General features: G+C 61.5%; 1 protein-coding gene across 1 annotated transcript in view; it reads right to left on the bottom strand.

Annotated features, from left to right (window-relative positions):
- prpf19 (pre-mRNA processing factor 19) overlaps positions 1 to 26867 on the bottom strand; it is a 30226-nt gene extending 3359 nt beyond the window's left edge. The window contains exons 1-12 of the mRNA XM_072498083.1: positions 26731 to 26867; positions 22051 to 22124; positions 21316 to 21378; positions 17040 to 17081; positions 15640 to 15714; positions 14900 to 14975; positions 13442 to 13551; positions 13188 to 13343; positions 11101 to 11170; positions 9292 to 9377; positions 6399 to 6569; positions 3913 to 4018 (exon numbers count right to left, since the gene is read on the bottom strand). Of these exons, the coding sequence (XP_072354184.1) occupies positions 3913 to 4018; positions 6399 to 6569; positions 9292 to 9377; positions 11101 to 11170; positions 13188 to 13343; positions 13442 to 13551; positions 14900 to 14975; positions 15640 to 15714; positions 17040 to 17081; positions 21316 to 21378; positions 22051 to 22124; positions 26731 to 26863 (1162 nt within the window). The 5' untranslated portion in view covers positions 26864 to 26867. The remainder of the gene's footprint in view (positions 1 to 3912; positions 4019 to 6398; positions 6570 to 9291; positions 9378 to 11100; positions 11171 to 13187; positions 13344 to 13441; positions 13552 to 14899; positions 14976 to 15639; positions 15715 to 17039; positions 17082 to 21315; positions 21379 to 22050; positions 22125 to 26730) is intronic.
- Positions 26868 to 27147: the final 280 nt, after the last annotated feature.

Here is a 27147-nt window from a genome sequence, read left to right as displayed (position 1 = left end):
AGGGTGACGGGCAGGGCAGAGAGGGCGACGGGCAGGGCAGAGAGGGCGACGGGCAGGGCAGAGAGGGCGACGGGCAGGGCAGAGAGGGCGACGGGCAGGGCAGAGAGGGCGACGGGCAGGGCAGAGAGGGCGACGGGCAGGGCAGAGAGGGCGACGGGCAGGGCAGAGAGGGCGACGGGCAGGGCAGAGAGGGCGACGGGCAGGGCAGAGAGGGCGACGGGCAGGGCAGAGAGGGCGACGGGCAGGGCAGAGAGGGCGACGGGCAGGGCAGAGAGGGCGACGGGCAGGGCAGAGAGGGCGACGGGCAGGGCAGAGAGGGCGACGGGCAGGGCAGAGAGGGCGACGGGCAGGGCAGAGAGGGCGACGGGCAGGGCAGAGAGGGCGACGGGCAGGGCAGAGAGGGCGACGGGCAGGGCAGAGAGGGCGACGGGCAGGGCAGAGAGGGCGACGGGCAGGGCAGAGAGGGCGACGGGCAGGGCAGAGAGGGCGACGGGCAGGGCAGAGAGGGCGACGGGCAGGGCAGAGAGGGCGACGGGCAGGGCAGAGAGGGCGACGGGCAGGGCAGAGAGGGCGACGGGCAGGGCAGAGAGGGCGACGGACAGGGCAGAGAGGGCGACGGACAGGGCAGAGAGGGCGACGGACAGGGCAGAGAGGGCGACGGACAGGGCAGAGAGGGCGACGGACAGGGCAGAGAGGGCGACGGACAGGGCAGAGAGGGCGACGGACAGGGCAGAGAGGGCGACGGACAGGGCAGAGAGGGCGACGGACAGGGCAGAGAGGGCGACGGACAGGGCAGAGAGGGCGACGGACAGGGCAGAGAGGGCGACGGACAGGGCAGAGAGGGCGACGGACAGGGCAGAGAGGGCGACGGACAGGGCAGAGAGGGCGACGGACAGGGCAGAGAGGGCGACGGACAGGGCAGAGAGGGCGACGGACAGGGCAGAGAGGGCGACGGACAGGGCAGAGAGGGCGACGGACAGGGCAGAGAGGGCGACGGACAGGGCAGAGAGGGCGACGGACAGGGCAGAGAGGGCGACGGACAGGGCAGAGAGGGCGACGGACAGGGCAGAGAGGGCGACGGACAGGGCAGAGAGGGCGACGGACAGGGCAGAGAGGGCGACGGACAGGGCAGAGAGGGCGACGGACAGGGCAGAGAGGGCGACGGACAGGGCAGAGAGGGCGACGGACAGGGCAGAGAGGGCGACGGACAGGGCAGAGAGGGCGACGGACAGGGCAGAGAGGGCGACGGACAGGGCAGAGAGGGCGACGGACAGGGCAGAGAGGGCGACGGACAGGGCAGAGAGGGCGACGGACAGGGCAGAGAGGGCGACGGACAGGGCAGAGAGGGCGACGGACAGGGCAGAGAGGGCGACGGACAGGGCAGAGAGGGCGACGGACAGGGCAGAGAGGGCGACGGACAGGGCAGAGAGGGCGACGGACAGGGCAGAGAGGGCGACGGACAGGGCAGAGAGGGCGACGGACAGGGCAGAGAGGGCGACGGACAGGGCAGAGAGGGCGACGGACAGGGCAGAGAGGGCGACGGACAGGGCAGAGAGGGCGACGGACAGGGCAGAGAGGGCGACGGACAGGGCAGAGAGGGCGACGGACAGGGCAGAGAGGGCGACGGACAGGGCAGAGAGGGCGACGGACAGGGCAGAGAGGGCGACGGACAGGGCAGAGAGGGCGACGGACAGGGCAGAGAGGGCGACGGACAGGGCAGAGAGGGCGACGGACAGGGCAGAGAGGGCGACGGACAGGGCAGAGAGGGCGACGGACAGGGCAGAGAGGGCGACGGACAGGGCAGAGAGGGCGACGGACAGGGCAGAGAGGGCGACGGACAGGGCAGAGAGGGCGACGGACAGGGCAGAGAGGGCGACGGACAGGGCAGAGAGGGCGACGGACAGGGCAGAGAGGGCGACGGACAGGGCAGAGAGGGCGACGGACAGGGCAGAGAGGGCGACGGACAGGGCAGAGAGGGCGACGGACAGGGCAGAGAGGGCGACGGACAGGGCAGAGAGGGCGACGGACAGGGCAGAGAGGGCGACGGACAGGGCAGAGAGGGCGACGGACAGGGCAGAGAGGGCGACGGACAGGGCAGAGAGGGCGACGGACAGGGCAGAGAGGGCGACGGACAGGGCAGAGAGGGCGACGGACAGGGCAGAGAGGGCGACGGACAGGGCAGAGAGGGCGACGGACAGGGCAGAGAGGGCGACGGACAGGGCAGAGAGGGCGACGGACAGGGCAGAGAGGGCGACGGACAGGGCAGAGAGGGCGACGGACAGGGCAGAGAGGGCGACGGACAGGGCAGAGAGGGCGACGGACAGGGCAGAGAGGGCGACGGACAGGGCAGAGAGGGCGACGGACAGGGCAGAGAGGGCGACGGACAGGGCAGAGAGGGCGACGGACAGGGCAGAGAGGGCGACGGACAGGGCAGAGAGGGCGACGGACAGGGCAGAGAGGGCGACGGACAGGGCAGAGAGGGCGACGGACAGGGCAGAGAGGGCGACGGACAGGGCAGAGGGGGCGACGGACAGGGCAGAGGGGGCGACGGACAGGGCAGAGGGGGCGACGGACAGGGCAGAGGGGGCGACGGACAGGGCAGAGGGGGCGACGGACAGGGCAGAGGGGGCGACGGACAGGGCAGAGGGGGCGACGGGCAGGGCAGAGGGGGCGACGGGCAGGGCAGAGGGGGCGACGGGCAGGGCAGAGAGGGCGACGGGCAGGGCGGAGAGGGCGACGGGCAGGGCGGAGAGGGCGACGGGCAGGGCGGAGAGGGCGACGGGCAGGGCGGAGAGGGCGACGGGCAGGGCGGAGAGGGCGACGGGCAGGGCGGAGAGGGCGACGGACAGGGCGGAGAGGGCGACGGACAGGGCGGAGAGGGCGACGGACAGGGCGGAGAGGGCGACGGACAGGGCGGAGAGGGCGACGGACAGGGCGGGGAGGGCGACGGACAGGGCGGAGAGGGAGACGGGCAGGGCGGAGAGGGAGACGGGCAGGGCGGAGAGGGCGACGGGCAGGGCGGAGAGGGCGACGGGCAGGGCGGAGAGGGCGACGGGCAGGGCAGAGAGGGCGACGGGCAGGGCAGAGAGGGCGACGGGCAGGGCAGAGAGGGCGACGGGCAGGGCAGAGAGGGCGACGGGCAGGGCAGAGAGGGCGACGGGCAGGGCAGAGAGGGCGACGGGCAGGGCAGAGAGGGCGACGGGCAGGGCAGAGAGGGCGACGGGCAGGGCAGAGAGGGCGACGGGCAGGGCAGAGAAGGCGACGGGCAGGGCAGAGAAGGCGACGGGCAGGGCAGAGAGGGCGACGGACAGGGCAGAGAGGGTGACGGACAGGGCAGAGAGGGCGACGGACAGGGCAGAGAGGGCGACGGGCAGGGCAGAGAGGGCGACGGGCAGGGCAGAGAGGGCGACGGGCAGGGCAGAGAGGGCGACGGGCAGGGCAGAGAGGGCGACGGGCAGGGCAGAGAGGGCGACGGGCAGGGCAGAGAGGGCGACGGGCAGGGCAGAGAGGGCGACGGGCAGGGCAGAGAGGGCGACGGGCAGGGCAGAGAGGGCGACGGGCAGGGCAGAGAAGGCGACGGGCAGGGCAGAGAGGGCGACGGGCAGGGCAGAGAGGGCGACGGACAGGGCAGGGAGGGTGACGGACAGGGCAGGGAGGGTGACGGACAGGGCAGAGAGGGCGACGGGCAGGGCAGAGAGGGTGACGGACAGGGCAGAGAGGGTGACGGACAGGGCAGAGAGGGTGACGGACAGGGCAGAGAGGGTGACGGACAGGGCAGGGAGGGTGACGGACAGGGCAGGGAGGGTGACGGGCAGGGCAGAGAGGGTGACGGACAGGGCAGGGAGGGTGACGGACAGGGCAGAGAGGGTGACGGGGTGGACAGCGAACACTGGGTGCTGTGCCGTTGCTTACCTGTGAAGTGTAACACCTCTGCCCACTGCTTACACACGTACACCCGAATATCAGTACCGCCCAATGCCAGGTAGGTGCCACTCTGGTCAAAGGTCAAGCATTTCACCTGGAACAAAGGACGGATGCGGAATGAGTGGGGTTACGTGGACATCCGCGACTCCCGAAAGATTAACCCTTGGACACGCTGTTTTGCCGCCCCAGTCCCCTCTCCGTCAGCGAAACTGCTGCTGGGTCAGAGATTGGCTTGTTGAAAAGTGGAAGACGGCCAGCGATTCGCACACAGCGCTCCTTTCGCGGGACGCAGTGGCCAGAACCGTTACTCTTCAATCATGGATGAGGTGGGGGCACGTCAATATTGGCCCCGGGCGGAATCACAGAATCGCGGCGGTAAGGAGGCCATTCTTCCCATCGAGTCTGCACCAACCCACAGAAAGAGCACCCGAGCTAGCTCGATCCCCGCAACTCCCCCGAACCCCACTCCCTCAGTACTGACCCACTGACAGTGCAGCACTCCCTCAGTACTGACCCTCTGACAGTGCAGCACTCCCTCAGTACTGACCCTCTGACAGTGCAGCTCTCCCTCAGTACTGACCCTCTGACAGTGCAGCACTCCCTCAGTACTGACCCTCTGACAGTGCAGCACTCCCTCAGTACTGACCCTCTGACAGTGCAGCACTCCCTCATACTGACCCTCTGACAGTGCAGCACTCCCTCAGTACTGACCCTCTGACAGTGCAGCACTCCCTCAGTACTGACCCTCTGACAGCGCAGCACTCCCTCAGTACTGACCCTCTGACAGTGCAGCACTCCCTCAGTACTGACCCTCTGACAGTGCAGCACTCCCTCAGTACTGACCCTCTGACAGCGCAGCACACCCTCAGTACTGACCCTCTGACAGTGCGGCACTCCCTCATTACTGACCCTCTGACAGTGCGGCACTCCCTCAGTACTGACCCTCTGACAGTGCGGCACTCCCTCAGTACTGACCCTCTGACAGTGCAGCACTCCCTCAGTACTGACCCTCTGACAGTGCAGCACTCCCTCAGTACTGACCCTCTGACAGCGCAGCACTCCCTCAGTACTGACCCTCTGACAGTGCAGCACTCCCTCATTACTGACCCTCTGACAGTGCAGCACTCCCTCAGTACTGACCCTCTGACAGCGCAGCACTCCCTCAGTAATGACCCTCTGACAGTGCGGCACTCCCTCAGTACTGACCCTCTGACAGTGCAGCGCTCCCTCAGTAATGACCCTCTGACAGTGCGGCACTGCCTCAGTACTGACCGTCTGACAGTGCAGCACTCCCTCAGTACTGACCCTCTGACAGTGCAGCACACCCTCAGTACTGACCCTCTGACAGCACAGCACCCCCTCAGTACTGACCCTCTGACAGTACAGCACTCCCTCAGTACTGACCCTCTGACAGTGCAGCACTCCCTCAGTACTTACCCTCTGACAGTGCAGCACTCTCTCAGTACTGACCCTCTGACAGTGCAGCGCTCCCTCAGTACTGATCCTCTGACAGTGCAGAACTCCCTCAGTACTGGCTCTCTGACAGTGCAGCACTCCCCGAGTACTGACCCTCTGACAGTGCGGCACTCCCTCAGTACTGGCTCTCTGACAGTGCGGCACTCCCACAGTACTGACCCTCTGACAGTGCAGCACTCTCTCAGTACTGACCCTCTGACAGTGCAGCACTCCCTCAGTACTGACCCTCTGACAGTACAGCACTCCCTCAGTACTGACCCTCTGACAGTACAGCACTCCCTCAGTACTGACCCTCTGACAGTGCAGCACTCCCTCAGTACTTACCCTCTGACAGTGCGGCACTCCCTCAGTACTGACCCTCTGACAGTGCAGCACTCCCTCAGTACTGACCCTCTGACAGTGCAGCACTCCCTCAGTACTGACCCTCTGACAGTGCAGCACTCCCTCAGTACTGACCCTCTGACAGTGCAGCACTCCCTCAGTACTGACCCTCTGACAGTGCAGCACTCCCTCAGTACTTACCCTCTGACAGTGCGGCACTCCCTCAGTACTGACCCTCTGACAGTGCAGCACTCCCTCAGTACTGACCCTCTGACAGTGCAGCACTCCCTCAGTACTGACCCTCTGACAGTGCGGCACTCCCTCAGTACTGACCCTCTGACAGCGCAGCACTCCCTCAGTACTGACCCTCTGACAGTGCAGCACTCCCTCAGTACTTACCCTCTGACAGTGCGGCACTCCCTCAGTACTGACCCTCTGACAGTGCAGCACTCCCTCAGGACGGACCCTCTGACAGTGCAGCAATCCCTCAGTACTGACCCTCTGACAGTGCAGCTCTCCCTCAGTACTGACCCTCTGACAGTGCAGCTCTCCCTCAGTACTGACCCTCTGACAGTGCGGCACTCCCTCAGTACTGACCCTCTGACAGCGGGGCACTCCCTCAGTAGCAGCCAGTGAGCATCCGATCAGTGATTCGAGGGGGACGGACCGAACTTTACCTCGTAATGTTCGTCCAGTTGGATGCTCTTGAAGTTCTTGAGTTTGCGCAGGTCCCAGAGTTTGACCTGCGAGTCGTCGGCCGCCGTGGCGAGGTAGTAGCCGTTCTCCGAGAAGGCGATGCTCGTGATGGGGCCTGAGTGGCCGGGGAAATTGGCGACATTCGTCCGTTCCTGCGAGAGGCCAAGGGTTGTGAGTGAGGAGAGGTTAACGAACACACCCCGTGCGACGTGCTGCCATCGAGTTTCATCAACGAAGAGCCGCATAAATATCGAATTGATCAATCGATAGTGGTTGTGTTTGGAAGCGACGGTTTGGGTTCGGGATGGACAGCTCCCTGAACTCAGTGCTGCCAGCTCGACCCTCTCACACCAAACGGGCCTGGGATTTGGAGCCATTGTGCAGTCAGGAATAGGGAGTGAGGATCCCTGTCGTTTGGCTGCCAAGGGACTTGGGGCGATGGCCAGAGGCGGGAGCGACGCTCGGACCAGGACACCAGCTCATTGGAGGGACAGGGATTGGACAACTAACCAATGGGGTGGGGTATCAGCACTGGGGCACTGGCCAATCGGGTGGGGTATCAGCTCTGGGGCACTGGCCAATGGGGTGGGGTATCAGCACTGGGGCACTGGCCAATCGGGTGGGGTATCAGCTCTGGGGCACTGGCCAATCGGGTGGGGTATCAGCTCTGGGGCACTGGCCAATCGGGTGGGGTATCAGCTCTGGGGCACTGGCCAATGGGGTGAGGCATCAGCACTGGCCAATGGGGTGAGGTATCAGCTCTGGGGCACTGGCCAATGGGGTGAGGTATCAGCACTGGGGCACTGGCCAATGGGGTGAGGTATCAGCACTGGGGCACTGGCCAATGGGGTGGGGTATCAGCACTGGGGCACTGGCCAATGGGGTGGGGTATCAGCTCTGGGGCACTGGCCAATGGGGTGAGGTATCAGCACTGGGGCACTGGCCAATGGGGTGGGGTATCAGCACTGGCCAATGGGGTGGGGTATCAGCTCTGGGGCACTGGCCAATGGGGTGAGGTATCAGCACTGGGGCACTGGCCAATGGGGTGAGGTATCAGCACTGGCCAATGGGGTGGGGTATCAGCTCTGGGGCACTGGCCAATGGGGTGAGGTATCAGCACTGGGGCACTGGCCAATGGGGTGAGGTATCAGCTCTGGGGCACTGGCCAATGGGGTGAGGTATCAGCACTGGGGCACTGGCCAATGGGGTGAGGTATCAGCACTGGGGCACTGGCCAATGGGGTGAGGTATCAGCACTGGGGCACTGGCCAATGGGGTGAGGTATCAGCTCTGGGGCACTGGCCAATGGGGTGAGGTATCAGCACTGGCCAATGGGGTGAGGTATCAGCTCTGGGGCACTGGCCAATGGGGTGAGGTATCAGCTCTGGGGCACTGGCCAATGGGGTGAGGTATCAGCTCTGGGGCACTGGCCAATGGGGTGAGGTATCAGCACTGGGGCACTGGCCAATGGGGTGAGGTATCAGCACTGGCCAATGGGGTGAGGTATCAGCTCTGGGGCACTGGCCAATGGGGTGAGGTATCAGCTCTGGGGCACTGGCCAATGGGGAGAGGTATCAGCACTGGGGCACTGGCCAATGGGGTGAGGTATCAGCTCTGGGGCACTGGCCAATGGGGTGGGGTATCAGCTCTGGGGCACTGGCCAATGGGGTGAGGTATCAGCTCTGGGGCACTGGCCATTCGGGTGGGGTATCAGCACTGGCCAATGGGGTGAGGTATCAGCTCTGGGGCACTGGCCAATGGGGTGAGGTATCAGCTCTGGGGCACTGGCCAATGGGGAGAGGTATCAGCACTGGGGCACTGGCCAATGGGGTGAGGTATCAGCTCTGGGGCACTGGCCAATGGGGTGGGGTATCAGCTCTGGGGCACTGGCCAATGGGGTGAGGTATCAGCTCTGGGGCACTGGCCAATCGGGTGGGGTATCAGCACTGGCCAATGGGGTGAGGTATCAGCTCTGGGGCACTGGCCAATGGGGTGAGGTATCAGCTCTGGGGCACTGGCCAATCGGGTGGGGTATCAGCTCTGGCCAATGGGGTGAGGTATCAGCTCTGGGGCACTGGCCAATGGGGTGAGGTATCAGCTCTGGCCAATGGGGTGAGGTATCAGCTCTGGGGCACTGGCCAATGGGGTGAAGTATCAGCTCTGGGGCACTGGCCAATGGGGTGAGGTATCAGCACTGGCCAATGGGGTGAGTTATCAGCTCTGGGGCACTGGCCAATGGGGTGAGTTATCAGCTCTGGGGCACTGGCCAATGGGGTGAGGTATCAGCTCTGGGGCACTGGCCAATGGGGTGAAGTATCAGCTCTGGGGCACTGGCCAATGGGGTGAGGTATCAGCTCTGGGGCACTGGCCAATGGGGTGAGGTATCAGCACTGGCCAATGGGGTGAGGTATCAGCTCTGGGGCACTGGCCAATGGGGTGAGGTATCAGCTCTGGGGCATTGGCCAATGGGGTGGGGTGTCAGCTCTGGGGCACTGGCCAATGGGGTGAGGTATCAGCTCTGGGGCACTGGCCAATGGGGTGAGTTATCAGCTCTGGGGCACTGGCCAATGGGGTGAGGTATCAGCTCTGGGGCACTGGCCAATGGGGTGAGTTATCAGCTCTGGGGCACTGGCCAATGGGGTGGGGTATCAGCTCTGGGGCACTGGCCAATGGGGTGAGTTATCAGCTCTGGGGCACTGGCCAATGGGGTGAGGTATCAGCTCTGGGGCGCTGGCTGAAGATGTGCTTATGTGAATGCCAGGGAGCTGGGGGTTACGATGTGCGAAGATCCCCACACACACCGGTCGCTCTTGGCCTGCGACGCGTGGGCCGGGGAAGCTCCCCCTCCCCTCGCCCCCCTCCCCACTTCACCTACCTTCAGATCCCAGATCTTGATCTGCGAGTCGATGGTGCCCGTCCCAAAGATGAGGCCATCAGGATGGAACTGCGCGCAGGTCAGAGCTGGGGAAAGAGGACGCAGCACATCAGATCAGCGCGGGGCAACGGTGCTGGGGGGCAAGGCAATGACCCAACAACCCCTCCCCTCCATAAACCCAGCTCCAAATGAGCGTAGACCCGACTCTTCCACACAATTACCCTCCACCAATCCCTGTGGGAGCAAGTGCCACGTTCTCTCACCCAGACATACATTTCGCCCGAGGAAGGAGCAGTGCTCCGAAAGCTAGTGATTCGAAGCAAACCTTTCACCTGGTTTTGTGAGACTTCTTCCTGGGCCCACCCCAGTCCAACGCCGGCATCTCCACAGCGTACATAGTGTACAGTGCAGAATGAGGCCACCCGGCCCATCGAGTCTGCGCCGGCCCTTGGAAAGAGCACCCTACTACCCAAGCCCACACCTCCACCCTATCCCCGTAACCGCACCTCACCGTTTTTGGACGCGAAGGGGCAATTTATCACGGCCAATCCACCGAACCGACATAACCTTGCACTGCGGGAGGAAACCGGAGCACCCGGAGGAAACCCACGCACACACGGGGAGGACGTGCAGACTCCGCACAGACAGCGACCCAAGCTCGGGAATCGAACCCGGGACCCTGCAGCTGTGAAGCAACAGCGCGATCGCCTTCCCTGGGTGAAGGGGATTCTGCTGAACCCCCCCCCCCCCAATTGGATTGATCGGTGACCGTCTCACGTTGACGGCACCGGAATTCGTGCCTCTCCCCCAAGTGGCAACATCTTCACGTCGATCCGATCGAAACCCTTTCGTCACGTTAAACCCCTCGATCAGCTCAGCCCCTCATTCTCCTCTTCCCCAGACAACCCCCCCCCCCCCCAAAAGCCGGTTCCAATCTTTCCCAATGGGGTTAAACGCCCAGTTGCAGTGTCGGTCTGGCACACCTTTGCTTTGTACCTGGGCCAGGGTTGGGGGGTGGGGGGCTTGTACACCTTGTGTGGTACGGGAGGTTAGAAACGTGAAGAGTAACGGAGCTTAGAATCTTCGGAGGCGGTGACAGACGAGGCCGTTCGAGTCCCTGCTGGTTTCTCTGCCTCCCGATTCTAACGATCTGGGAACGGGTTCTCGAGCTCGCTTCGCCCCCCCCCCCCCCCCCACCATCATTTCCGCTGGGTCTTTTTAAGGCGCGCCCACATGCGAATCGGAGGCTCGATGAGGCCACCCCGTCAACACCCCTCAGCCTCCGAGAGGTTTCGAGTCTCGTCCCTCGCCCGCCCACCTTCCTTTTCAAATCATTCATCACCTCCGCTACCGCCTCCTCCCTCGCTGCGTTAATCACAGGTTCCACGCAATCTGCCAAACACTCCTTGTACCTCTTGTCCGAAATCTTCAATCTGTCTCCCTCCCCGTCGGCTGAGGGGGAACAGATTTGCTTTGTGTACCCGACCTAACCCAGTCATAAGCTTAGCAGGAAGTCTTACAACCCCAGGCTAATCTCCAGTTATAATCTTGGACAACCTCCTCTCCAACCCCCCCCCCCCTCCAGGCTCCTGCACCCCCAGGTCCCTCGCTCCCTGCACACTCTCTTTGGGATTCTGGGATTGAGTCTGCATTGCCTCCCCCCTGTCCCTTCCCCCAACCTCCATCACCTCCCACCTCTCAGTATTCAATTCCATCGACCACTCCTCAGATCGTTCTGCCCGTCTATCTACGGGACACTGCAGTCGACCGGCAGCGTCCACACTCTCTGCCACCGCTGGCAGCTCTTACCACATCCGGCCACTTCATCTGTGACCTTGGTCAACACACGACCTGTGCGGATATCGGAGAAGGCCCAATACTGCGGAGAGAGAGAGAGAGAGAGTTCGGTTATTGGGGTGAAGCAGGAACTGGGATTGTTCTCCAAACAGCAAGATTATAGATTTAGCACCATCAGAGGGTCAGTACTGAGGGAGAGCTGCACTGTCAGAGGGTCAGTACTGAGGGATTGCTGCACTGTCAGAGGGTCAGTACTGAGGGAGTGCCGCACTGTCAGAGGGTCAGTACTGTGGGAGTGCCGCACTGTCAGAGGGTCAGTACTGAGGGAGTGCCACACTGTCAGAGGGTCAGTACTGAGGGAGTGCCGCACTGTCAGAGGGTCAGTACTGAGGGAGTGCTGCACTGTCAGAGGGTCAGTACTGAGGGAGTGCCGCACTGTCAGAGGGTCAGTACTGAGGGAGTGCTGCACTGTCAGAGGGTCAGTACTGAGGGAGTGCTGCACTGTCAGAGAGTCAATACTGAGGGAGTGCCGCACTGTCAGAGGGTCAGTACTGTGGGAGTGCCGCACTGTCAGGGGGTCAGTACTGAGGGAGTGCTGCACTGTCAGAGGGTCAGTACTGAGGGAGTGCTGCACTGTCAGGGGGTCAGTACTGAGGGAGTGCTGCACTGTCAGAGGGTCAGTATTGAGGGAGTGCTGCACTGTCAGAGGGTCAGTACTGAGGGAGTGCTGCACTGTCAGAGGGTTAAACTGTTGTTTTAAAGACAGAGAGAAAAAACAGACCTGCGAAAGAGATCTTTGGAATAATAATCAAATAATAATCTTTACTGTCACAAGTAGGCTTACATCAACACTGCAATGAAGTTACTGTGGAAATCCCCTAGTCGCCACACTCCGGCGCCTGTTCGGGTACACTGAGGGAGAATCCAGAATATCCAATTCACCTAACAGCACGACTTTCGGGACTTGTGGGGGGAAACCGGAGCACCCGGAGGGAACCCACACAGACACGGGGAGAACGTGCAGACTCCGCACAGTCACCCAAGCCGGGAGTCAATCCCGGGACCCTGGCGCTGTGAAACAACAGTGCTAACCACTGTGCTACCATGAAGGTGAAAGCGAAAGCCGTTTTTCCACAGGTCGGTAACATTCTGTGTCTCCCGGGCTCTTTGCCGTTCAAATTGAACCGTAAACCTGAGAACCTCCCTTAAAGTACGGCCAGAGGTTCTGTGCCAAGTTCAGACAAAGGGGACAACAATTGTAATTACTCAGGCAGGCGGCTGTAGTAATTGCACAGGGGGGACAAAAGCTCCACCTGCTGGTGAAGGAGCAGAATTGCACTGATCTGACCAACCTGTGTTCAGCACCAGCCACGGGCCAGCGATTCAAATCGCACCTAAACTCCTCTGTCTAGCTCCATCCAGTGGGGGAAAAGACTCCGCCGTCCTGAATTTCTTGAGCAAATCTATTCCCAGAGGCCGCAACCACAGCAATGAAGACGCGCCACAAACTTTTCCCTTCCATCGGCGTTTAAAAAAAAATCCTCTCCAACCCTTACCGTGTGTCTGTCTTGTGAGTGTCTGGGTGGAGGGTGGGACAGGGCTTTGAGGATTTGGCAGACCATTGTCATGTTATTTCTTTATATATATTCATCCTTCCCTCTTGTCATTAATGGAGTTTGTTAATGTTTTACTTATAAATCTGGTGTGTGTAACTCATCGGAGCCATCCAGGGTTGAAGTTCTTCGGAAAACACGTATTATTGGTTCATTCGCTTATGTTGGGTCCCCGGGGTCTGTGGGGCTGGGATTGACCGCGAGCTCAGAGCATCGTGACATCCCCCAATACTGACCCCCCCCACCCAGACTTTGCAGCCCACCCTCAATCAATACTCCAACAGCGCCATGCTCCCTGTAACTCTTCATCCAGCACGATACGGACCAATCACTGTTGCCATGTTAAGCAGGTAAAGGGTTCACATTGTGTGCGATGATGTGGCGTGAGGTTCTAACCCAGGAGAAGGACCAGCGAGTGCATGCACGCATAGGCACACCTCCGTCCTCATCCCCAACGGGATACAGATGCCAGCCTCGCCCTCTTACCTGGTCATCAGAAGCACTCAGCAGATAGTCACCAGTGGCGTGCAGGCTGAGGCCAGTGACAGCTCCCTCGTGAGCCCGGACCACTTGCACGCAGGACGTGGTGGAGACGGACCAGATGCGGATTGTCGTGTCGGGGGAAGCGGAGAAGACAACGTTCTGTGCGGGCACGGAGGAAAACGCGGGGTTAGTTATTTTGGTTCCAGCGCGGTCCCGGCAGCCCACCTGGCCTGTGCGCAAGTCACGGAGGAGCTCACCTCGCTGGGGTGGAAGACCACGCTCGTGACCTTCTTGCTGTGACCTTTGAGCGTGGCCAGGATCTGCTCCGAGTTCTTGTCAAACACGACGACGTTCTTGTCGGCACCACCTGTGACGGGAGGAGAGAGAGAGAGTGAGAGAGGCACAAAGAGGTCAGTGAGGGAGCGGGCAGCCACCACGGACGGCCCGAGGCGGCTTGGAGCCAGCAAGTGATGGCACTGGCGGGAGCACGGAGGGCGGGGGAAGATTGGAGGTGGAGTGGGGCAAAGAGAGACGATGAGAGCTGGAACAGCAATGCAAATGAGACCAGGTTAACTCAGCACTAGGCCGGGATTGAAGCCTGGGATTTTCCTGCTGGGTGTGCAGGGCTCGATACCACATGGCGGGGTGAGAGATCAGGCTAACTCTGCACTAGGCCGGGATTGAAGCCTGGGATTTTCCTGCTGGGTGTGCAGGGCTCAATACCACACGGCTGGGTGAGAGATCAGGCTAACTCTGCACAAGGCCGGGATTGAAGCCTGGGATTTTACTGCTGTATGGGACTCAGTGCCACACTCCAGGGTGAGAGACTAGGTTAACTCAGTATTAGGCTGGGATTGAAGCCTGGGATTTTCCTGCTGTGCGCGCAGGGCTCAATACCACACAGCGGGGTGAGAGATTAGGTTAACTCAGTATTAGGCCGGGATTAAAGCCTGGGATTTTCCCACTGTGTGTATGGGACTCAGTACCACACTCCAGGGTGAGAGATTAGGTTAACTCAGTATTAGGCCGGGATTGAAGCCTGGGATTTTCCTGCTGTGTGTGCAGGGCTCAATACCACACAGCGGGGTGAGAGATCAGGCTAACTCTGCACTAAGCCGGGATTGAAGCCTGGGATTTTCCTGCTGTGTGTATGGGACTCAGTACCACACTCCAGAGTGAGAGATTGGGTTAACTCAGTATTAGGCCGGGATTGAAGCCTGGGATTTTCCTGCTGTGTGTGCAGGGCTCAATACCACACGGCGGGGTGAGAGATCAGGCTAACTCTGCACTAGGCCGGGATTAAAGCCTGGGATTTTCCTGCTGTGTGTATGGGACTCAGTACCACACTCCAGGGTGAGAGATTAGGTTAACTCAGCCTTAGGCCGGGATTGAAGCCTGGGATTTTCCTGCTGTGTGTGCGTGTCTGCAGGACTCAGTACCAGATGCCGGGGTGAGAGATCACGCTAAAAGTCACCATTAGGCCGGGAGTGAAGCCTGTGATTTTCCTGCTGTGCGTGTGTCAGCACGTGGGAGGGATTGAAGCCTAGACCAGCTTGTCTCACTCACTTAGGCCTCGGTTCCAATTATTGGCTCTTCCATCAAACCCGTCAAGCACCAGCCTCCGTAACCCGCCCCATCCCAGCCAGCAAATCCCGACTGCAACACCGTTCCAGGGGTGGGACTGGGGGTTACCCATCATCAAAGGTTATACCTACCTGTAAGAACCTTGGCTGTGTCCGAAGGGCAAAGGTCAAGAGCCAGGATACCTGGGACACTGGCACTGTGCAGACCCTGCAAATAAGGGCGAGAGGTAGAGACCAGGGTGAGCAAGAGCATCGGGATTAAACCCTGAGCAACCCCGACCGACATCAGCCCGATTCGCCCTTGCGGGCTCGAGGGAGAGGAGGAGGCCTACTGAGGCCAAATCCCCTCAGCGCCCAAAAACACCTCAAGCTTGGTCGAGAATATTCTCGGCGACTTGGGCTCCCACTGCTCTCTTGGAGGGGGGGGGGGGGTTGTCGAGAATTCCAAAGATTCCCCAGCCCCAGAGTGAAGAGATTTCTCCTGGTCTCCGCCCAAAATGGCCGACACCTTGTCCTGAGAATGTGAAGCCTCCCCTGGTTCTAGATTCTTCCGGCAGGGTCCGGCTCACTCAAGACCTGGTGTGCCCCTTCAAATTTGTCATTACCCATTGCTTCACCCCCCTGATCTCTGGAACCGTCAGCTGCCAGGGCCCCGAATCGCTGGAATTCCCTCCCGAAGCCCCTCTCTCCCCCTCTCCTTGAAGACGCTCCTTAAAACCTCGCCCCCTGCCCTCGATCCTTTGATTGGCTTTTGGTTACCAGTCCGACTATCCCTTCAGGTGTGTCGGGGTCAGGTTGTTTCGGGAATGGACGTTGGCAGGCGCTACATAAATGCAACTTTCGCACTGAGCTTACCTCCGGTTGCAACTTACCACGTGGGAGGCCACCTGCCTGTACTTGCTGAGATCTTCACCCCTCACCAACTCCTCGGGGACAGTCTTGCCTCGCTGCGGGACACATCAGGACAACACCATCAGCATCAGCTAACCCTCCCCCTTTACAAACCCTCAGTCCCAAATACCCCATCCCATTTTACAAAATGATCTGTCCCACACGGCTCCCCCCGCCATGTTTATCGAATGGTCGGTCCCACACAGCCCCCCCCCCCCCCCCCCCCCCCCGAGATGTTCATGGAATGGTCTGTCCCACACAGCCCCCCACGAGATGTTTATCGAATGGTCTATCCCGCATGGCCCCCCCCGCCATGTTTATTGAATGGTCTGTCCCACACAGGCCCCCCCCCCCCCCCCCCCCCCCGAGATGTTTATCGAATGGTCTCTCCTGCATGGCCCCCCGCCATGTTCACGGAATGGTCAGTCCCACACGGGCCCCTCGCCATGTTTATAAAATGGTCTGTCACACAAGGCCCCCCCCACCCCCCCGCCATGTTTATGGAATGGTCTGACCCCCACCCCCCCGTTTATGGAATGGTGTGTCCCACACAGCCCACCCCCCGCCATGTTTATGGAATGGTCTGTCCCACACAGCCCACCCCCCGCCATTTTTAAGAAATGGTCTGACCCACACAGCATCCACCCCCCCCCCCCCATGTTAATGGAATGGTCTGTCCCACACAGCCCACCCTCCCGCCATGTTAAAGGAATGGTCTGTCCCTCACAGCCCCCCCCCCCGCCATGTTAATGGAATGGTCTGTCCCGCACAGCCCACCCCCCCGCCATGTTAATGGAATGGTCTGTCCCACACAGCCCACCCCCCCGCCATGTTAATGGAATGGTCTGTCCCTCACAGCCCACCCCCCGCCATGTTTATGAAATGGTCTGACCCACACAGCATTCCCCCCCCGCCCTGTTTGTGGAGTGGTCTGTGCCACACGGCCCTACCCTGCCATGGTGAGGGAGGTGGGCGGGATCGAGGGAGGGGGTAGGGTGGGCGAGGGAGAGGGTAGGATAGGCGAGGGAGAAGGCGCGGGAGTGAGGGAGCGAGGGAGAGGTGTGGGATCGAGGGAGAGGGTAGGGTAGACGAGGGAGAAGGCGCGGGAGTGAGGGAGCGATGGAGGGGCCGAGGGTGCAGGAGCGAGGGAGAGGTGTGGGATCGAGGGAGAGGGTAGGGTAGGTGAGGGAGAAGGCGAGGGTGAGGGAGCGATGGAGAGAGTGCAGGAGCGAGGGAGAGGTGTGGGATCGAGGGAGAGGGTAGGGTAGACAAGGGAGAAGGCGCGGGAGTGAGGGAGCGATGGAGGGGGCGAGGGTGCAGGAGCACAGGTTTGTGGCCCCCCCCACAGAACACGCGGAGCAGACATCCTCTTTCTACCCACCTTCTTACGCTCCGTGGTCAGCACTGTGGCCTTGTCTTGAAGCTGGAGGAAGGGGAGAACAAAAAACATAAATAACGTTGTAACCCCCTCCAGTCCCTACAATCCTCCCTATCTCTGTAACCTCCTCCAGTCCCTACAACCCTCCCTATCTGTAACCTCCTCCAGGCCCTACAATCCTCCCTATCTCTGTAACCTCCCCCAGCCCCTACAACCCTCCCTATCTGTAACCTCCTCCAGTCCCTACAATCCTCCCTATCTCTGTAACCTCCTCCAGTCCCTACAACCCTCCCTATCTCAGTAACCTCCCCCAGCCCCTACAACGCTCCCTATCTGTAACCTCCTCCAGTCCCTACGACCCTCCCTATCTCTGTAACCTCCCCCAGTCCCTACAACCCTCCCCATCTCTGTAACCTCCTCCAGCCTCTACAACCCTCCCTATCTCTGTAACCTCCTCCAGCCTCTACAACCCTCCCTATCTCTGTAACCTCCTCCAGCCCCTACAACCCTCCCTATCTCTGTAACCTCCTCCAGCCCCTACGACCCTCCCTATCTCTGTAACCTCTTCCAGTCCCCTACAACCCTCCCTATCTCTGTAACCTCCTCCAGTCCCTACAAACCTCCCTATCTCTGTAACCTCCTCCAGTCCCTACAACCCTCCCTATCTCTGTAACCTCCCCCAGCCCCTACACCCTCCCTATCTCTGTAACCTCCTCCAGCCCCGACACCCCTCCCGATCTCTGTAACCTCCTCCAGCCCCGACACCCCTCCCTATCTCTGTAACCTCCTCCAGCCCCGACAATCCCTCCCTATCTCTGTAACCTCCTCCAGCCCCTACAACCCTCCCTATCTCTGTAACCTCCTCCAGTCCCTACAACCCTCCCTATCTCTGTAACCTCCTCCAGCCCCCTACAACCCTTCCCCATCTCTGTAACCTCCTCATGTCCCTACAAACCTCCCTATCTCTGTAACCTCCTCCAGTCCCTACAACCCTCCCTATCTCTGTAACCTCATCCAGCCCCCACAATCCTCCCGATTTCTGTAACCTCCTCCTGCCCCTACAACCCTCCCTATCTCTGTAACCTCCTCCAGCCCCTACAATCCTCCCGATCTCTGTAACCTCCTCCAGCCCCTACAATCCTCCCGATCTCTGTAACCTCCTCCAGCCCCGACAACCCTCGCTATCTCTGTAACCTCCTCCAGCCCCTACAACCCTCCCTATCTCTGTAACCTCCTCCAGCCCCGACAATCCCTCCCTATCTCTGTAACCTCCTCCAGCCCCGACACCCCTCCCTATCTCTGTAACCTCCTCCAGCCCCTACAACCCTCCCTATCTCTGTAACCTCCTCCAGTCCCTACAACCCTCCCTATCTGTAACCTCCTCCAGTCCCTACAATCCTCCCTATCTCTGTAACCTCCCCCAGCCCCTACAACCCTCCCTATCTGTAACCTCCTCCAGTCCCTACAATCCTCCCTATCTCTGTAACCTCCTCCAGTCCCTACAACCCTCCCTATCTCAGTAACCTCCCCCAGCCCCTACAACGCTCCCTATCTGTAACCTCCTCCAGTCCCTACGACCCTCCCTATCTCTGTAACCTCCCCCAGTCCCTACAACCCTCCCCATCTCTGTAACCTCCTCCAGCCTCTACAACCCTCCCTATCTCTGTAACCTCCTCCAGCCTCTACAACCCTCCCTATCTCTGTAACCTCCTCCAGCCCCTACAACCCTCCCTATCTCTGTAACCTCCTCCAGCCCCTACGACCCTCCCTATCTCTGTAACCTCCTCCAGCCCCTACAATCCCTCCCTATCTCTGTAACCTCTTCCAGTCCCTACAACCCTCCCTATCTCTGTAACCTCTTCCAGTCCCTACAACCCTCCCTATCTCTGTAACCTCTTCCAGTCCCCTACAACCCTCCCTATCTCTGTAACCTCCTCCAGTCCCTACAAACCTCCCTATCTCTGTAACCTCCTCCAGTCCCTACAACCCTCCCTATCTCTGTAACCTCCCCCAGCCCCTACACCCTCCCTATCTCTGTAACCTCCTCCAGCCCCGACACCCCTCCCGATCTCTGTAACCTCCTCCAGCCCCGACACCCCTCCCTATCTCTGTAACCTCCTCCAGCCCCGACAATCCCTCCCTATCTCTGTAACCTCCTCCAGCCCCTACAACCCTCCCTATCTCTGTAACCTCCTCCAGTCCCTACAACCCTCCCTATCTCTGTAACCTCCTCCAGCCCCCTACAACCCTTCCCCATCTCTGTAACCTCCTCATGTCCCTACAAACCTCCCTATCTCTGTAACCTCCTCCAGTCCCTACAACCCTCCCTATCTCTGTAACCTCATCCAGCCCCCACAATCCTCCCGATCTCTGTAACCTCCTCCAGCCCCGACAACCCTCCCTATCTCTGTAACCTCCTCCAGCCCCTACAACCCTCCCTATCTCTGTAACCTCCTCCAGCCCCGACAATCCCTCCCTATCTCTGCAACCTCCTCCAGCCCCAACACCCCTCCCTATCTCTGTAACCTCCTCCAGCCCCTACAATCCTCCCTATCTCTGTAACCTCCTCCAGCCCCGACAATCCCTCCCTATCTCTGTAACCTCCTCCAGCCCCGACACCCCTCCCTATCTCGGTAACCTCCTCCAGCCCCTACAACCCTCCCCATCTCTGTAACCTCCTCCAGTCCCTACAACCCTCCGTATCTCTGTAACCTCCTCCAGCCCCTACATTCCTCCCGATCTCTGTAACCTCCTCCAGCGCCGACAACCCTCCCTATCTCTGTAACCTCCTCCAGCCCCTACAATCTTCCCTATCTCTGTAACCTCCTCCAGTCCCTACAACCCTACCTATCTCTGTAACCTCCTCCAGTCCCTACAACTCTCCCTATCTCTGTAACCTCCTCCAGCCCCTACAATCCTCCCTATCTGTAACCTCTTCCAGTCCCTACAACCCTCCCTATCTCTGTAACCTCCTCCAGCCCCGAAAATCCCTCCCTATCTCTGTAACCTCCTCCAGCCCCGACACCCCTCCCTATCTCTGTAACCTCCTCCAGCCCCGACACCCCTCCCTATCTCTGTAACCTCCTGCTGCCCCGACAATCCCTCCCTATCTCTGTAACCTCCTCCAGCCCCTACAACCCTCCCTATCTCTGTAACCTCCTCCAGTCCCTACAACCCTCCCCATCTCTGTAACCTCCTCCAGTCCCTACAACCCTCCCTATCTCTGTAACCTCCTCCAGCCCCTACAATCCTCCCGATCTCTGTAACCTCCTCCAGCCCCGACAACCCTCCCTATCTCTGTAACCTCCTCCAGCCCCGACAACCCTCCCTATCTCTGTAACCTCCTCCAGCCCCTACAATCCTCCCGATCTCTGTAACCTCCTCCAGCCCCTACAACCCTCCCTATCTCTGTAACCTCCTCCAGCCCCGACAACCCTCCCTATCTCTGTAACCTCCTCCAGCCCCGACACCCCTCCCTATCTCTGTAACCTCCTCCAGTCCCCACAGCCCTCCCTATCTCTGTAACCACCTCCAGCCCCTACAACCCTCCCTATCTCTGTAACCTCCTCCAGCCCCGACAACTCTCCCTATCTCTGTAACCTCCTCCCGCCACTACAATCCTCCCGATCTCTGTAACCTCCTCCAGCCCCGACAATCCTCCCCATCTCTGTAACCTCCTCCAGCCCTGACAACCCTCCCTATCTTTGTAACCTCCTCCAGCCCCTACAGCCCTCCCTATCTCTGTAACCTCCTCCAGCCCCTACAGCCCTCCCTATCTCTGTAACCTCCTCCAGTCCCTACAACCCTCCCTATCTCTGTAACCTCCTCCAGCCCCTACAGCCCTCCCTATCTCTGTAACCTCCTCCAGCCACTACAATCCTCCCGATCTCTGTAACCTCCTCCAGCCCCTACAACCCACCCTATCTCTGTAACCTCCTCCAGTCCCTACAACCCTCCCTATCTCTGTAACCTCCTCCAGCCCCTACATCCTTCCCTATCTCTGTAACCTCTTCCAGCCCCGACAACCCTCCCTATCTCTGTAACCTCCTCCAGCCCCTACATCCTTCCCTATCTCTGTAACCTCTTCCAGCCCCGACAAGCCTCCCTATCTCTGTAACCTCCTCCAGCCCCTACAGCCCTGTCTATCTCTGTAACCTCCTCCAGCCCCCAACAACCATCCATGAATCCAGCAATCAAGGGGATGAAAGGTCAGAGCAGGATCCTCAGTCCCTGATACTGAAGGCTCCTTCTCCACACTCTCTCACATGCCCCCATTTACCTTCTGAATGATCTCTGGAGTCATCCCAACCTGTTCGCCGACATCCATGGGTTCTCCAGCGCCCTGCGAAGGAGGGGGAAAAAAAAAGGGACACAATTTAAGACGTTAGCAGATCCAGGGTCAAGTAGGAAGTGGGCAGGAGACGGGAAAAGAAAAGCGAAAAGGTTTTTGCAAAACGTTTCGCGATCACCGAGTAGGCTCCAGTTCCAGTACGGTTCTCCAGTTTCTTGCCCTTTACTATCGGAAGGATGTCAAGGCCTCGGAGACGGTGCACACACACACACACACACGAGGAGATTGACCATCGATGAGGGAAAGAACGGAGGAGGTTAAGGGGGAGATTCGATCGAGATGTTCGAAATCAGGAAGGATTTTCCATCGATTGGGTGAGGTGCTCTGGTGGCAGGAGGGTTACCAGAGACACAAAGGTGGAAGAGCCCACACTGCATTGTTCTGATCTGGAATCCGCTGCCCGAGAGGCCTGAGGAAGCAGATTGAATAGGAGCGCTCAAAATGGAGAATTGCCTCAATACTTGGAAGGGGAATGATTCGCCGTGATATTGGGGGAATGAGGGGGGGTTGGAAACACAGTCAATAAAATCTTCCGGCAACGTGCAAACTCAGAACGGGCGCAGGACGTGGTCAGAACTCCGGGATCCCACCTTCTCCGAACCTCGAGGCTACGCCCCCCCCACCTGTCACCTCCTCCCTTCAAACAGGAGGCTCGGTACCTACCGACGGTGCGGCTGGAGTTACAGGTACTGCTTGAGGCACGGTCAAACCGGCCTGTGGCTTCAGTGTCGCCAGAGCTGTGAAGAGAGAGGTCAAGAGGTTAGCGTGACACCTGATTGCAGGGTAATACTTGGCCCTGGGGGCGGAGGGTATCCCAGAGTCCGCCCTCCCAGTTGCCTGTCCCACCTCGTCCGGGGAAGGACCCGCAGACGGTGCGAACAGCCGGCAAATATTTTGCCTTTCATGACAATCGCCCTTTGGAATCACATTAATATGTCGTCCAAAACGCAAGTCTCTGCAGGTCAGATGAATGGAAAAAAGGGTTTGACGGAGTCGTATTTCGACAGGCCGTCTCTACCCCCCACCGCAGAGTCGAGGGTTTGACGGAGTCGATGTCGACAGGCCGTCTCTACCCCCCCACCGCAGAGTCGAGGGTATGACACGGTCATTGTCGACAGGCTGTCTCTCCCCCCCCCCCCACCGCAGAGTCGGGGGTTTGACGGGGTCGATATCGACAGGCCGTCTCTACCCCCCGCCCCCCCCCCACCGCAGAGTCGAGGGTATGACAGGGTCATTGTCGACAGGCTGTCTCTCCCCCCCGCAGAGTCGAGGGTTTGACGGGGTCGATGTCGACAGGCTGTCTCTCCCCCATCGCAGAGTCGAGGGTTTGACGGGGTCGATGTCGACAGGCTGTCTCCTCTCCCCCCCCCCCCCCCCCCCCGCAGAGTCGAGGGTTTGACGGGTCGATGTCGACAGGCCGCCCCCCCCCCCCCCCCCCCACCGCAGAGTCGAGGGTATGACAGGGTCATTGTCGACAGGCTGTCTCTCCCCCCCGCAGAGTCGAGGGTTTGACGGGGTCGATGTCGACAGGCTGTCTCTACCCCCCCCCCCGCAGAGTCGAGGGTTTGACGGGGTCGATGTCGACAGGCTGTCTCTACCCCACCACCCGCAGAGTCGGGGGTTTGACGGGGTCGATGTCGACAGGCTGTCTCTTCCCCCCCCCCCCCACAGAGTCGAGGGTTTGACGGGGTCGATGTCGACAGGCTGTCTCTACCCCCCCCCACCGCAGAGTCGGGGGTTTGACGGGGTCGATGTCAACAGGCTGTCTCTTCCCCCCCCGCCACAGAGTCGAGGGTTTGACGGGGTCGATGTCGACAGGCTGTCTCTACCCCCCCCCCCCACCGCAGAGTCGGGGGTTTGACGGGGTCGATGTCGACAGGCCGACTCTACCCCCCCCCCCCCCACCACCCGCAGAGTCGAGGGTTTGACGGAGTCGATGTCGACAGGCCGCCCCCCCCCCCCCCCCCCCCACCGCAGAGTCGAGGGTATGACAGGGTCATTGTCGACAGGCTGTCTCAACCCCCGCAGAGTCGAGGGTTTGACGGGGTCGATGTCGACAGGCTGTCTCTACCCCCCCCCCCCCGCAGAGTCGAGGGTTTGACGGGGTCGATGTCGACAGGCTGTCTCTACCCCCACCACCGCAGAGTCGGGGGTTTGACGGGGTCGATGTCGACAGGCTGTCTCTTCCCCCCCCCCCCCCCACAGAGTCGAGGGTTTGACGGGGTCGATGTCGACAGGCTGTCTCTACCCCCCCCACCGCAGAGTCGGGGGTTTGACGGGGTCGATGTCGACAGGCTGTCTCTACCCCCCCCCCCCCCACCGCAGAGTCGGGGGTTTGACGGGGTCGATGTCGACAGGCCGACTCTACCCCCCCCCCCCCACCACCGCAGAGTCGGGGGTTTGACGGGGTCGATGTCGACAGGCTGTCTCTACCCCACCACCGCAGAGTCGGGGGTTTGACGGGGTCGATGTCGACAGGCTGTCTCTTCCCCCCCCCCCCCACAGAGTCGAGGGTTTGACGGGGTCGATGTCGACAGGCTGTCTCTACCCCCCCCACCGCAGAGTCGGGGGGTTTGACGGGGTCGATGTCGACAGGCTGTCTCTTCCCCCCCCGCCACAGAGTCGAGGGTTTGACGGGGTCGATGTCGACAGGCTGTCTCTACCCCCCCCCCCCCCCCCCCCAATCGCAGAGTCGGGGGTTTGACGGGGTCGATGTCGACAGGGCCGACTCTACCCCCCCCCCCCACCACCGCAGAGTCGAGGGTTTGACGGAGTCGATGTCGACAGGCCGCCCCCCCCCCCCCCCCCCCCCCACCGCAGAGTCGAGGGTATGACAGGGTCATTGTCGACAGGCTGTCTCAACCCCCGCAGAGTCGAGGGTTTGACGGGGTCGATGTCGACAGGCTGTCTCTACCCCCCCCCCCGCAGAGTCGAGGGTTTGACGGGGTCGATGTCGACAGGCTGTCTCTACCCCACCACCGCAGAGTCGGGGGTTTGACGGGGTCGATGTCGACAGGCTGTCTCTTCACCCCCCCCCCCCCACAGAGTCGAGGGTTTGACGGGGTCGATGTCGACAGGCTGTCTCTACCCCCCCCACCGCAGAGTCGGGGGTTTGACGGGGTCGATGTCGACAGGCTGTCTCTACCCCCCCCCCCCACCGCAGAGTCGGGGGTTTGACGGGGTCGATGTCGACAGGCCGACTCTACCCCCCCCCCCCCCACCACCGCAGAGTCGAGGGGTTTGACGGAGTCGATGTCGACAGGCTGTATCTCCCCCCCCCCCCCCCCCCCACCGCAGAGTCGAGGGTTTGACGGGGTCGATGTCGACAGGCTGTCTCTCACCCCCCCCCCCCCCCCACCGCAGAGTCGGGGGTTTGACGGGGTCGATGTCGACAGGCCGTCTCTACCCCCCCCCCCCCGCAGAGTCGAGGGTTTGACGGGGTCGATGTCGACAGGCCGTCTCTACCCCCCGCCCCCAGAGTCGAGGGTTTGACGGGGTCGATGTCGACAGGCCGTCTCTACCCCCGCCCCCTGAGTCGAGGGTTTGACAGGGTCGATGTCGACAGGCCGTCTCTACCCCCGCCCCCAGAGTCGAGGGTTTGACGGGGTCGATGTCGACAGGCCGTCTCTACCCCCGCCCCCAGAGTCGAGGGTTTGACAGGGTCGATGTCGACAGGCCGTCTCTCCCCCCCCCTCCCCCCCCCCCCCCAAGAGTCGAGGGTTTGACGGGGTTGATGTCGACAGGCCGTCTCTCCCCCCCCCCCCCCCACCCCGCAGAGTCGAGGGTTTGACGGGGTTGATGTCGACAGGCCGTCTCTCTCCCCCCCCCCCCCCCCCCCACCGCAGAGTCGAGGGTTTGACGGGGTCGATGTCGACAGGCCGTCTCTACCACCCCCCCCCCCCCACCGCAGAGTCGAGGGTTTGACGGGGTCGATGTCGACAGGCCGTCTCTACCCCCCCCCCGCAGAGTCGAGGGTTTGAAGGGGTCGATGTCGACAGGCTGTCTCTCCCCCCCTCCCCCCCGCAGAGTCGAGGGTTTGACGGGGTCGATGTCGACAGGCTGTCTCTCCCCCCCCCCCCCCCACCCCGCAGAGTCGAGGGTTTGACGGGGTCGATGTCGACAGGCCGTCTCTACCCCCGCCCCCAGAGTCGAGGGTTTGACAGGGTCGATGTCGACAGGCTGTCTCTCCCCCCCCCCCCCCCCCCCCCCACCCCGCAGAGTCGAGGGTTTGACGGGGTCGATGTTGACAGGCCGTCTCTACCACCCCCCATCCCCCCGCAGAGTCGAGCTCCAGGGAAATCTTCACATTCTCAGCACCAGGAGACGGCCATTTTTTACGGAAACCAGGAGAAACCTCTTGGCTCCCAGGTGGGGAATCTTTGGCATTCCCGACCCTCCCCAGACAGCGGTGGGCGCTCAGTCGCTCGGAAAGGAAGGGTCGCGAGGATTGGGGCCACAGCCCCATCGCCACGCACTCTGACCCCCCTATCTCCCCGCACTCTGACCCCGCACTCTGACCCCCCTCCCCGCACTCTGACCCCCCTCCCCGCACTCTGACCCCCCTCTCTCTCCGCACTCTGACCCCCCCCTCCCCGCACTCTGACCCCCCTCCCCGCACTCTGACCCCCCTCTCTCCCCGCACTCTGACCCCCCTCTCTCCCCGCACTCTGACCCCCCTCTCTCCCCGCACTCTGACCCCCCTCTCTCCCCGCACTCTGACCCCCCTCTCTCCCCGCACTCTGACCCCCCTCTCTCCCCGCACTCTGACCCCCCTCTCTCCCCGCACTCTGACCCCCCTCTCTCCCCGCACTCTGACCCCCCTCTCTCCCCGCACTCTGACCCCCCTCTCTCCCCGCACTCTGACCCCCCTCTCTCCCCCGCACTCTGACCCCCCTCTCTCCCCGCACTCTGACCCCCCCCCCCCTCCCCGCACTCTGACCCCCCCTCTCCCCGCACTGACTCCCCCTCTCTCCCCGCACTCTTGACTCCCCCCCTCCCTGCACTCTGACCCCCCCTCCCCGCACTCTGACCCCCCCCTCCCTGCACTCTGACCCCCCCCTCCCCGCACTCTGACCCCCCCCCTCCCCGCACTCTGACCCCTCTCCCCGCACTCTGACCCCCCTCTCTCCCCGCACTCTGACCCCCCCTCTCCGCACTCTGACCCCCCTCTCTCCCCGCACTCTGACCCCCCTCTCTCCCCGCACTCTGACCCCCCTCTCTCCCCGCACTCTGACCCCCCTCTCTCCCCGCACTCTGACCCTCTCTCCCCGCACTCTGACCCTCTCTCCCCGCACTCTGACCCTCTCTCCCGATGACCGAGGCTATGACAGAGCTGGCCGTTACCTTCTCGAGCTGCAGTCACCTCCTTCGTTAGACGGGCGATGACTCTGCAAGCGGCGTCGTGTTGGTATAGAGCGTGGGAGAGCTCCTGCCGCGTGGTCTGCAGCTGCTGGCGGAGGGTGAAGCTGTGCAGCATCACCGCGTCCTGGGGACAAGGGTGAAGAATCCTGGGTCAGGACAATCCCCCACTGAGCAACGCAGCGCTTCCCAATCCGTCCCCTCGACCACCCCCTCCCCGAACCCCACCCCCTCCCCGAACCCCACCCCCTCCCCGAACCCCACCCCCTCCCCGAACCCCACCCCCTCCCCGAACCCCACCCCCTCCCCGAACCCCACCCCCCTCCCCGAACCCAGCCACCCGCACTGGGTGCACCCAATAGAAAAGTCAGAGTGAGGGTGACAAAAGCGAGCGGAGGGTGG

The sequence above is a fragment of the Scyliorhinus torazame genome, chromosome 4 (genome assembly GCF_047496885.1).
Source record: "Scyliorhinus torazame isolate Kashiwa2021f chromosome 4, sScyTor2.1, whole genome shotgun sequence".
NCBI classification, from domain to species: domain Eukaryota; kingdom Metazoa; phylum Chordata; class Chondrichthyes; order Carcharhiniformes; family Scyliorhinidae; genus Scyliorhinus; species Scyliorhinus torazame.
The sequence above is the reverse complement of the archived record's forward strand: the minus strand, read 5'-3'. Positions and strand labels throughout refer to the sequence as shown.